Below are 13277 nucleotides of genomic sequence, written 5' to 3'. Positions count from 1 at the left end.
GCAAAACTCACTCCAGCAGACTGAGATGCTGCTTCATTTGACTACTCAGACCCCGAGTTTCATGGATTACTATTTCAGTAGTCCCTGCCCATTAGCCGACACAGACAAAGCTCAGTGAGGAAATGCCGTGTGTATGTGTCTGTAATTTTCTCAGCAACACATTTTTACTGTTCTGCTGTCGAGAAAACAAGTGCCACTTTATTCCTTAAACTGACCAGCCCTGATGAATCAGCCCTTCTCAGCAGCAAATTAAAAAACTGATTTCTTTGTTCGGCGAAAGAGGCAATTTGGCTAATTTAGGTTGTGAAAAATTCCATTTAAAACTGAAATGGTGAAGGCCTCCTTCATTAAATTAATTAAGTGCTTCAACAAACATCTTTATTTCCATTAACGAGCATTAATTTACTGGCACTAGATTGCAAGGTTAGTTGATATGCTAGCCGGATCCTCAAAAGTATTTTTTCCACATGTACCGTAAAAATAAAGCAACTAAATAGATATGAAATAATTTCAGTCCAAAGTGCATTCCACAATAATTTGTGCTCAGTTCTCCTTGCAAGTCAGCATCTTTCTCCGAACACTGGTGCACAGGCTTTACGGCTCTTGTTTCAAGTGGCTTTTGCATGTCACTAGAATAACAGTGGTGGGGTTCTCAGATAAAGACAGAGACGGACGGGTGGGTGGGTACTGAACCACAGGGGCATGCAGGGGACAGAGAGGTAGCAAAAGACTACTCACCAGCTTAAAGTCCTGAATGCTACAAATGAAGTAGGGAGTGTTGGGCCGCCGACTCTCAATATACACACAATCTGGAGGAGAGAGAAAAAAGGAAAACATGGGTTAGAAAGAAGATGTTCACACTTCCCAAGGCTTTCCTGTTTTCATGCAGCACTGCAACGAGATGCCAGAGTCAGTAATATATTATTTTGCGTGGTGTTACCTCTGCTGAAAAGAAAATTTTCTCCTTGAGTCAAATTCAATTGGAATGCGGGTAATAGGATTAAGGACTTTTGGAGCGCTACAAGGTTGCCTTTCCAAAGCAAACATTACGCCCAAGGGGAATTATGTTATTGTTCCACTCCATTTGTACACCAGCGAGCAATACTGACTTGAACAACCCTCCCCCCTTGCCTATCACTGTACCCTCTCGTGAAAAAGACAACTTCTGTCATCTTGCCTAAATATGTCCAGTTAGCATTGTATTGTGGCTAAAAAAACAAACACAATCTTTCCATTCACTCTTTCCTTAAATGTTGCCAAATTACATAACCCTTACAAGTGTACTCAGCGGCCTTTTCACATTGTGTGTGTGTGTGTGTGTGTGTGTGTGTGCGCGTGTGAAAGGGGGGCAGCCTTGGCCGACTGTGCTGTTAAATTGAATGTGACTGGTGGTATGGCCAGGTCGTGAACCCTCATCTCCTTAACAAAAACATTCACGCTGCACAGGACAAAAACACACAGCCACTTCTGCAGAAAAGAGAAGGAGGAGGAGGGAGAGGAGGGGGATGTTGGTGGGTGGGGGTGGGGGGGTGATGAAGTGCACAGGGCCAACGGTTACTGTTTAGCCTGGCACAGCAAAGAGCCAATCATTGGAATTATGCTAATTATACTCTTGTGAATTCAAATCTTTTTTTTTTTTTTCTTTTTAAAACAATGGCCTTAAATTCAACTTTGACTTTGAGTCAGAACACAAAACTAGAAACTAGATCAAACTGAACAAAAAAAGGATTGATCTTGGTTTCTGTAATAGCTGTGCAACATAGTGCTCTTGCTGGCTGAACAAGCAGGTCACTCAAACACACACACACACACACACTTAATTGGTAAAGAATAGATCAAACACACTGAAGGCGGCTGGTCAATTCAAATGCGAACCATGTAATGGGCTGAAACCTATTTGAGAGGTCCAAGCCCAGATGAGTGGAGGGCTGCTTTTGCCTGCCCTTTACCCACCAGCGGCTTCCATGACTGACTGGGCAGCCTCCGGAGCGTGGCGCATTTGCTAACATCAACACATGCACGCACACGGAGGAGGAAGGCTGCTCTGCTCAGACCTCTAACAGCTTCCGTGTAAGCTTCAATTCACAAAAGCCATCAGAGCTCGGATTTACATGGACAATACAGTCTGACCGGGCCAGCGCTCGATTTAGCCAAAGAGGTGTTGAGGGGGTTAGGAAGCCAAGCTCCAGGACTGAGCCGCACTTTCGCCAACAAAAGACGTGTGGCTAGCTTTTCAGATGCTGACAGTGGCATCATCTGTTATTTATTTGTTTGTGACAACAGAGTTATCGATCTGGCTGTGGTTTATCTTCCCGCTTGCAAAAGGGGATGGTGGGAGGGGCATTAAATAGCTTTGACACCCCAGATACCATTTGTAGACGAGCTGAATGTATGTGTGTGTCTGTGTGACATCACAGGCTTTGTTTTTTGAGAAGCTGTGTGTGTGTGTGTGTGTGTGTGTGTGTGTGTAACCCCAGGGTGGGCTTGTTATCTGCTCTGGGCTCAATGAGCTATTCTATGGGGAGGGGGTTTATCGCACTCGCTTGCTCTGGATGACGCATGTATCTCTCTCACTACTGCCCTCCTTCTCCCTCTTTTCTCCTCTCCCTCCCTTCCCTCCCCTCCATTTCTCCCTCCTTTACACCATCCCTGGAAGTCATTTACAAGATAACATGAATGAAAATATCCATCAGTGCTATTGTGTGGCCTGTGAGCGACACAGTGTGTGTGTGTGTGTGTGTGTGTGTGTGTGGAGAGAGAGGGAGAGCGGATGGAAGAGGAGGAGGAGGGAGCAGGAGGGAGTGGGGTGGAGGGAAGGCCGAGAACAAAAGAGACTAATCTGAATGAGATGACATGTTTCGGAGGAGTCAAATCGGGGGAATTAGGGCTTAGTGTCCCTTCACCTCGCAGGCACATTCATTTAGAGAGGCCGGATCCCCTTGTCTACACACCAGAGCACATCAACAGGCACAAAGACCAGACAGCAAGAGAGCGAGAGAAAGAGAGAGAGAGAGAGAGAGAGATAGGTGGGAAAAAAGACAGGGATCTGGTTTAATCATTCACAGACAGCGAGCAAGTCTGTTCTTCGAATGTCAAAAGCACATTCTGAATTCATCCTGGGCGCTAAAAGTGTAGTACCTCAAGGGCATTTTCTGAAACGACTACAACACAGAGCTAAATGAATGTGAAAGTTAAAACTGCACAGCGCTTCAAACTCTTCCTTTGAAACCCAAAAGGAGCATTAGAGCTCGGCAAGACGGAGGGGTGGGTGGGGGTCTCCGGGTGGGCCACACGGTTCCTCCAGGGTCTGCCAGGCTTGTTAAACATTCCAGCCATTTTGTGCATTTGGAAGTGGGTCTCCTCGCTCAAGTGGAGAAGTGGAAAGGGGAGGTGGGTGGGGGGGGGGGGGGGATTTAGCTGTGGCGGCAGTGGTGGGGGTCTGTGTGTGGGGGATGGGCTTTGTTTTTAGGGCTGAAGTGTGTGCTGGCTGGATGGATGTAGCCTGCGCTGTAAGAAGGAGAGTCTTTGTAGCAGAGTGCTCTCTCTCTCTCTCTCTCTCTCTCACTGCGCTGGCCATAAGTTTCACCTCTCTCTCTCTCTCTCAGTACATGCTGTTCTGCCTGCACCCTACGGTCCACCATCGACCACCACACCACCCAGACAGAAAGAGAGCAAGAGAAAGTTCAATACTTCAGCAGAGAAAAATAATCATATAGCCTCCTGGGCAAAGCTCCTCTGACCTTCACTGAAACCTGATCCTCTGATGGTCATTGTTTCTCCAATTACATTGTCACTGCTGAGTTCAAGAGCCTGAATATTCACTGTTACACTCTCCTACCCCCCAAACACACATACACACACACACACACACACACCGTCTCCTCCTCAGCTGTAGCTCATTGTTCAGTCAGCCATTCTCTTACGGCTGCCAAGCGTGTCTAATCTAAAACACACCTAGCCTCTGCAAAAGAACCCTGCTCTTCTCTCTCTCTATATCAAGCAAATAAGTTGCAATTTAATTTGCTGCAGCGTTACAGGGGTGGGGTGGGGAAGCTCTTAGGTAATATCGGCTTGCCTTTCTTTTCATGAGCCAGTAATGATGGAAAAAGTCGCATTCTGAGAGCAGTCATACATGCTGGTGTTTTGTAAACAGTGTGTGTTGGCATGAGCTCAGCATAGCGCAGCAGGAATATGAGCATATTTAGGATGCAGGGCAGTTTTATTAAATCGAGAGGCTCTTGCTTAAGCCATGCTCGCGGGTGTTGAGTGTTCGCAATGAGGCAGGACGCACCTGCATTGTTAAAAGGGGCCCTCAGCCCTCAGCTCACACTCACAACACACACAGGGAGCAGAGCACTGCAGGGCTTTAAGAAAGCTGTCCCCCATGACTTTACTGATCTTAAAATTAAATAGCACAAGGAATGCAATAATGGAACCAGAGGGGTGTGAGGGGACCAGAGCAGCAAGAGACCGACAGAGCTGGGGAGACAGAGGGAAAGACAGAGAGAGGCTGGTGTGTGCTCCAGCAAGGGAGCCACCTAATGACCCAGGCTACCCTCGTGTCATTTGCTACTGGGTTGCTCCTGGTGGAGTGGGGCAGGGAGGAGTGAGGGCCTGGAGGAGCAGGGGCACCTGATTCTTCCCTAACTTCCCCTTCTCCCTCTATTTCCATCACCCGGCCAGCCGTCCCTTCTTCTCACTGAAAAGCAGAGGGAAATACCTGGCAGGCGATACCATCAGCTCTCTACAATAGAGCAGGCCTACAGCTGACTGGACTCCTAGGGGAGAACAGAGGCCCTTTGACAAGTCCCCCCTCTACCACCAACCCCCCCGTCCTTCCTTCTCCACTAGCCCACACTTTCTCATTTAGCAGTCGGCAGGTGGTTGGATTTCACTAAAAAGCCCTTTTCCCAGAGTCTCTAGTGTGGAGGGAGATGGGAGAGCAGAGAGGGCTTTTTAAAAATAGATCTGTTCCGTTAGCGGCGGGCTACAGAGTTGCACCGCTATGCTTCAATATAAAATGACTCCAAAGGGTCGTCCCTCATGTTAGCTTGAGTGGAAACAGCAAACGAATCGAACAAGTATCCTTTGTGACACAGGGGATGAGCTATGTTAATCAGGCTCTAGCCTATGGGGTTTTGGCTCCATATAAAACGATTCAAAACTCATTGAAGCGCATTATACTGGCATCTCAAGATGATCCATGAAGAAAACAGAATTTATACATCAGATGGGTTGTCCATATTAAAGTTGATCAATGGAGCATTCAGCCACTTTGGTGCTAGAGAGAAAAATGGATACCCAAACAACAACAAATACTTATCACCTGGTTTTCAAACACGTAGTGCTAGTAGTCCAGGCAATCTGTATACGATTGTTTTTTCTGCTACTACTCTCTCCATAACCATGTTGACAGAAGAAAGAGACAAATAACTTTGAGAAAGCAAAAAAAAGAAAAAAAAAGAAAAAAGAAATCATTACAATTTAGACTGGAGAAAAGTTGTGGATTAAAGGAGAAATTGTATTAACACTAGACAAGCTTTTGATTGGTGGAGGGACTGAAGCAGGACAAAGCATTTTGTATTGATGCAGAGACTTTATTGACTGACATATTAGTCTCTTAGCTGCTCTAGTTACGGCGCTTGTGTTACAATTATATATTGAGCAGGAAAATGTATTAAATGTGCCAGTGGGTGCAGCAGCTTATATGGTCACTTATAATGTCAGCAACAGGCTGTCAATCAAATGAAGTGGTAATACATTTATTTAACATAGTTAATGGGGTCTAACAACATACTCCATCAGTACAAGTGAAATTATGAACGTAAGCAAATCTATATTTTCCATGGAAAATTCAGCAAATGTTCAACTTTAAGTACATTTTAGTGTCTGAATCAGATAGTCACTATTACATGTGCTTGTACAAATTGATTACCGGGTACAAAATAAAGACAGGCTGTTATACTCTGAAGGATAGTAGGTACTTTAAGTCCTTATCTGACAAAACAATGACACTTAAACAGACTACATGCTCTATAACTTATATATATTGAATGATGCACTGTCTATATCAGATTATAAACAAAAACTATCATCACAAGACTAATGGTTAGGTGTATGGGAGTACCTGGAAACAGTAGTCAGTTATAAAATAGTAAACAAAATGTGTTGTGGCAGTGCTATCTTAAATCACATGAGCAATACAAAATAACGAGGACATGGCATCTTCAATATCCAAATCCTCCAGACTTAATCTTGTTGTTGTCTTACTTTATTTTTGTCTGTTTGCCTGTGCACTAGATGCCCTTCTCTCCCAAATGCAATATATTTTTTTTTAATTTAAGACCACTGATATATAATCTTTAATTATTATAGATCAGTGTTTATAACAGTCAGGATCCTGCTGAATACTGTAAAACTTCAATTAAAAACTGAATCATTTACATCATGACAGTTATGCATCAGACTATCAGACTAACCTATTTTAATTCCTGCTTGCTGACACATTATATCACCTTTTGACTTTTTTTGCAGCACTTTTCTCCTGTAAACAGTATATATTGTTACATCCCTGACAGTCAGTAAGTCAAATACGTCTTTGCCACTTGCTGTTCCAGTACAACAGCCTTAGCTCCACGAGATTCATGTAGCTAGTTCTGGATAGCCAACATGGCTGCACACAGCCAGTGCAAGACGAAGACCAGGCCTCTTGCAAACGGCTGGCAGAGCTAACAGTACTAACAATGACCACAGGACTACTGGTTATCTGCAAGGCCAGTGAGGATTTTGATAGCGTGTGCATGTTAGCAAGAATGCCAAGTTATAATACTTTGAGTGTTACGAAGTTTTTTTTAAAGATTATTTTTTGGCATTTCTGCTTTATTTGGCAGTCACAGTAGAGAGAGAGACAGGCAAGGCAGGGGAGAGAGGGCGGATGACATGTAGCAAATGACCTGCGGTCGAATTCGAACCCAGTGCGCTGCAATCAGGACTGAGCCTTAACATGCGGTACACGCTCTTATCCGGTGAGCCACCAGGCCATCCAAAGTGTTAAGAAGTTTGAAAAAAAAAAAATGAAAGCGTTTGATTGATCGCATTTAACTTGGACAATATCCATACCACAAAAGGTAAAATATATATATATGTTTTGCCCATTTTTAATGATTAAAATGATTAAAGTTAGAGAAAATGCTACTTGTCCAATACATACTATTTTGTAATACCTACCAACACCAAGAATACGATGGCATACGTACATGGCTGTTTCATGCGACTGCCAAGTTGCTGGTTGGGAGTTTGAGGAAGGGAGAGGGGGGTGGCGAGGGAAGTCTGGTTGCCTAGTTCTACATGTGTGTGTCAGACATACTCCTGCTGCATACCTCGCTGTGTGTGTGCATGACATACACACACACACTCACATATTCCCTAGGGTTTTGTGGTGGCTGCGGCAAGAAATGCCAGCTGTCCACCTCAACACCCCCCTACCACACACACAAACATAAGTGTTTATCTGAGCTGGCAATCCCTCTGTATAATACATTGTAGTAAGCAACAGTGCCACTCACTACACAGACCTACCAAGTTAAACCAAATCTTTTCTTTACCGCTTCCACCCAAACATCAGAGTGATGTCCTTCTGTTCTATACCATTAGATCATTAGTGGGTGGGCTGGGGCGGCCATGTTGTGTGAGATAGAGAGGTAGAGGGAGAGAAGGAGGAGGAAAGGAGGGGGGGGGCAGGTGGTTCCCATTAGCTTTCTCCATTTTAAACAGACCAGCCAGCCAGCCAGTCAGTTAGCGGAGAAGCAGACATGCTATGGCAGCCAGCCACCTGCAGAGCCAAGGAGAGCCACACTGCAGTCAAGGGAAGGGATGAGCAACATAGCTGAGTGGGCTACAGCTGGAGAGCTATAGTGCTGTGTGTGTGTGTGTGTGTGTGTGTGTGTGTGTGTGTGTGTGTGTGTGTGTCTTAAACTGAATTTGTCTATTAGAGTTCATGAGTGTGTGTTAACAGGTATGCCTGTTACAAACATGTCTAATATGTTTGTATTACTGTATGCATATTAGCGCATTGTGTTTGCACTGAAACAGCTGGCTGATTAATTGATTAGTCAACTGACAGAAAATTAATCGGTTATCATTTTGATACGTCATTGTATCAGCTGTCAATCATTGTAACAATTTATCAAATAAATGTATTAAACAGTTGCTAGTTGCAGCTTCACAAATGCTGGGGTGTGCTTGCTTTTTTGCATTTGATGTTATTAAGTGAATTTTGGGGTGCTCGGCTGATGGTCAGAAGAAACACTTAAAATATCCCTTTTAGATCTGGTAACTTGTTGTGTCTTATCATTTTATGGATAAAATTGTTAACCGATTAATCACAAAAATAATAGACCTATTAATCGACAATGAAAATGATTGTTAATTGCAGGCCTAGTTTGCGTTCACAAATAGATTATGAGTATAGCATATGTGAGTGTGAGTGAGTGAGTGTGCGTGTGTGTGTGTGTGTGTGCACTGACATGTTTTTTTTGTGTCTCATTGGTTCTAGGGTGTCTCCTATTGATCCCCCCATGGCAGTATGTATAATCTCCTGAGAGAGGATCTATAATCTGGGGTGGGTTGAGGGGGGCTGAGCATGGAGAAAGGGCTGAGCTCTGGAGTTGTCTGGCCTGGGGAAGCGGGGAGAGCTCAGCCACAGGGCACTGATCGATTAGCCAGGTCTGCCTGCACTACTACAGGCTGTCCACCCCAGCAGCCGACTATACAAATGGCCTGGGCCAATCTCCCCTACCCACCCTCACAGACACATGCCCACATCCACTTTAAAACAGCATCTGAGCTAGAGGTACCTATAGGTCCCCCTATTGGCCAGCTGCGCTTCGCCTTCTCCCCTATCCAATCCAATCGATGTGTACTGAGCTGTCTGCTCCCATCTTTCAGGGAGGGAAAGGCTAAGCAGAGAGGTTGGGAGGCAGGACTTCAGAGTGAGTACAAGGGTTCGATATTATCTCTTATTTCTTTTGCATTGGTCTGGGCCTATAGGTTTGCCTGGCCCTCTGTGACAAAAGCAATTAAAAAAGGTGTTTTGGCTCACAGTATTGTTCTCTTTTTCTCTACTGCTCTACATTACCCTCTTCCTGCCGCTCCCCGCGTAGGGGTTGGAGAAAATCCCTCTCCCAGGGTGGTCAGTTTTACATATTGTGTGTCACTAGACGGGTATAAAGGGATTTAACATTTAGCAAAGCATAATCCATTGCAGGCTTTGTGCCTGCCTAAGCCGCACACATCAAATCTGATTGCAAGAAGGCTGCTATCAGTGACCAAGCAGGAGGAAAACACACTGCATGCACACACACATGCAGACACAGAGCTGATCACTTGAACAATAAGCGCAGGAGACAGCAGGAGGTCAGTGGTTGAGGTGGAGGATCTTCCATGTTGACTGTAGGAGGTAAATTACAAGGTAGCGTAGTAGTGCTGGTAGCAGCTGAGAGGTGTGTGTGTGTTTGAGTGGTGGTGGCGGTGGTGGCGGTGGTGGTAGTGGGTGGGTGGGGGGGGGGACGGGGGGGCATATCCCAATCCTAGCCCATCCCTAATCCAAACCAATCTAACAGCTCCAGTCTGCATGGGGGGAGCAGGTAGCGACACTCAGGCCTCTTCAACCCTGTCACAGTAATTGAAACAGAAGACAGGAAACATAAATATTCCCCATCAACCAGCCGCTGGCCCCCCTGTTTGCTCGGATGTGGAAATATAAATATTCGGCAGGGCTAATCCACTGAGACGGTCGACTTTGTTTATATGCCTTTTGAATGTTTCACTGAAGTGACTGACTACTTCGTTTTTTTTCCCCCTCCCCCCTCTCCGCATGGTTGACTGTGAGACAAAGCGGCGGTGCTCTCTCTATTAAACATGAAATGCAGAGCAAAAAAGGCTTCAATTGAGTCCATGTCAGAGAGTGGGAGATAGAAATAGAGAGAAGGAGAACAAGAACAAGGCTTTGGTTTAGTGCGGCTGCTTGCTTGAGGACCTCCACTGATACCGACACAGAGATAATTTAGCCAACAAGATTACACCACTGGAGGGAAAGGGGGGGGTCTGCTGTTTTGCTGCACCTTCTTGAAGGCTTCTCTTTAGCAGTAAAAGAAAAAAGAGGGAGGGGGCGAGTGTTTGTGTAGATGTGTGTAGGAGTGGGTAGTTAGAGAGTAAGATAACCTAACACACTGGCTGTAATTTCCTACATCTTCCCATTAAATACCCAAGCAATGTGGGCCGCCCCCCTACTACTTGACCTTTCACTGGCTGCTAGATAAATGAAAAGACATGGCGGCAATGATTTAGGTGCAGAGGGGATAGTAGTGAGCAGTAACAGAGCAGGAGCAGACATTATTACACACACACACACACACACACATCCCTGGCTAACCTGGCTTCCTTCCGACAGCAAGTGTTGACATTCCCCCCCTCTAGTACAACCAATTTATAAACAGCGGGTGAAAGAAAGGCCATGTTTACAGCTGCGGAAAAGGTTAGTTCTCTTTTTAGTCTCATTTATCCGACATAATAAAGACACTGTACTGCACCTCAAATCTCTCTCCAGGAAACTAGAGTACCTCCTGGCCCCAGTAGGGATAGCATACTTCCAGTGAGTCAGATAGCACTGGGATGAAATCATTATCATGGCTTTCGTCACTACCGCATCATCTAGTGAAGCACCACTTTGCTTTATCGACTTAGGCCAAGACAAAGGACGGAGTGAGTCAACTTGGAATTGATTGTATGATGCATAGGCCTGTAGCCTGAGGGAGTGATTGTGCTGCTGGAGCTCTGCTCCTTCAGAGAATGTGCAAGCCCTCGGCAGCTCTCGGAGCATACTGGATTGGAAATGACTGGTTTTGAACCAGAAAAATTACCATTAAGAGAATTAAAGGAACATTGAGCTTGTTACTTAAAATCAAGCTTGCTGAAAACAAAATTAGATAAAGCCGAATAAATTGTGGTACAGAGCTGTGCGATGTGTACAAAATTAAATATGTGACTGAATACCTCATTATCAATATAGTTATAGCATTGTAGCAATGACTGCTGGTGTTTTGATGGGATATTTAGACACAACGAATAAACTATCATTAATAATGGAGATACAATGACCAAGCAGGTAGAAGCAAGTTAGAACAGCCTAATTACATCTAAATAATTTCTGCAAGAGATATCAAAAGTTATCTCTTTACTCTAATGCAGCCATTAAAACCAGGAAAACACTTAACCCATATCACAAAATTATATCCAAAATCCTAGACAATTAAATCAGTTAATTCAAAGATGTTTTATATTGATGCAAAAACATCTTTATCATAAAACTGAGATTGACTACATGTTATAGCATTATAAAAGCAGCTGGGCACTCCACAGAGTGCATATTCCCAGAAATGCGTACACGAATCACATGATGATGCTCACTAAGATTCCCTTCAGTTAGTAGTTAGTGAAAAGCAAGAAACATATAGACTAATAGTGTAAATCATGACAAGTTAAAAAAAAAAAAAAATTGAGGTTTTATTTTTTGGCCATTATTGCACAGCTCTAGTCTCATATCATATTGTCAACTTAATATCAATATTTAACCATACCCTGATATGAAGTATGATAAAGTGAGCTTGAAATTATTTATAAACTGAATAAATGTACAAATTGCCTGGTGTTCGCTGCAGTTGGCAACCATGCTAATGAGTGTGTCCATACTGCTGATGCTGATGAGATTAGATGGTTGTGACTTACCGCCAGGTCTGTAAACAACATCGTCTTCTGTGATGAAGGAGGTTATTTCTCCGTTCTCTGTGCGCTCGTAGCGTGACTTCTTCTTGGGTGTCTTCTTCTTGCCCTTCTTACCCGCCTCCTCAGCTGTGCCGCTGCCTCCACCTGTGCTGCCATTGTCGTTGTCCTCATCCTCGCTGTGCTCACTCTCAGCGTAGTTTTTGGCCCCACCCTCCAACGTGCAACTGCGCCGAGGCCTGGAGCTTTCGCTCTCCCGGTCACCCCGGTCTCCATCCTGCCGGCGGGATTTCCCGGCTTCCCTCTTGTCCCGGTCCCTGTCTCTGTCTCTGTCTCGCTCTTTCTCCCGCTCCTTCTCTTTGTCGGCCGTCATGATCCGCCACGTGCCTTCCTCAGTCCTCTCACGGCTGGGCCTCCGTGAAAGGTAGACTGTGAGCCTGGGCTTCAGTCTTCTGAATTTACCAGTCAAATCCAGGGAAAATTCGGCCACACCAACAACCCCAGTGTTTCAGAAAAGCTGCGGACAAGAACAAACACAAAGAGGGAGAGGACAGTTAGCACTTGATTGAGTCACTAACCATTACCTTTATTGTACGCTCGGGTACATTTTGTTTGTACAAAGGGTCATTTGGTGGGAGAGGAAACTTTTCTGGATGAGAAAAGTGGAGAGATTAGCTTGTGGAGGTCAGGCAATGAGCTCCGCTTGCTCTCTTTAACATCAGAGTAATTGTTGGTGCTCCCCTCCACAGCTATGTATACTCTGGAGAGCACTGAGTAGCTCTATCAAAAGGAAACAACCTTCAAACTTCTTGCTCAAACCTATTTGCATCATTTCAGAGAGAGACAGTAAAAGGGAATTATAAAGGAGAAGAGAGCAGAAAAACAGGGAGGAAGAGAAAGCAGAAACAGATAGGCATTACATGTACTTCTCACACAATGACCTAAAGGGGATTCCCAGCTGCATAATCACTGCTCAGAAGGGCTGTGCTGCATTTTGGTTGAGGATATGAGGCTCACAGCCAGGAGAATTCCTCAGATATAGTGTGTCCAGAGGCTTGTCGGCAGAAGACACTGCTCTTTTTTGTCTGCAACACCACTAGAGACACACAGCACAAAGCCCAATGACAGTGCTAGCTAGTTTGCTTCTCTGGTGAACAGCTGCAATGACACCAGGCTCAATTTTACTCATCTGTGTGTGCGTGCGGTTGTATGTGTGTGTGTGTGTGTACTCTGGCTGGCTAGACTGCGCTCCACCCCAGCCCTCTGCCCTGGCTGACAGTCACCACTGTGTTAATGTGAAGTGACAGCTCTGGAGGGGAGAACACAGCAATCCACTGGTGGGGAGAGAGGGGAGAGAAGCAGAGCCAGTAATTTGCCATGCCCAGTCCACTGCCATTTTCATCTATAATCATTCACTCAAAAGAAGCCAGCTACCACCTTCTCAGGCCATAATGAAATCCTCCATAAACACACAGAAGTGGCTGAGTTATAGCAGTAAA

The 13277-nt window shown here is 45.0% G+C and overlaps 1 protein-coding gene across 4 annotated transcripts in view; it reads right to left on the bottom strand.

Annotated features, from left to right (window-relative positions):
* The window catches only part of rerea (arginine-glutamic acid dipeptide (RE) repeats a), a 130158-nt gene that overhangs the window by 65993 nt on the left and 50888 nt on the right, over window positions 1-13277 (bottom strand). For all 4 annotated transcript variants that reach the window (XM_030055026.1, XM_030055027.1, XM_030055028.1 and 1 more), the window contains 2 exons: window positions 11785-12295; window positions 739-809 (listed from right to left, as the gene is read on the bottom strand). In XM_030055026.1, the coding sequence (XP_029910886.1) occupies window positions 739-809; window positions 11785-12151 (438 nt within the window). In that variant the 5' untranslated portion in view covers window positions 12152-12295. The remainder of the gene's footprint in view (window positions 1-738; window positions 810-11784; window positions 12296-13277) is intronic.

Source organism: Myripristis murdjan, chromosome 7, assembly GCF_902150065.1.
Source record: "Myripristis murdjan chromosome 7, fMyrMur1.1, whole genome shotgun sequence".
Lineage (NCBI taxonomy): Eukaryota > Metazoa > Chordata > Actinopteri > Holocentriformes > Holocentridae > Myripristis > Myripristis murdjan.
This window is presented reverse-complemented; position numbering and strand designations above follow the sequence as displayed.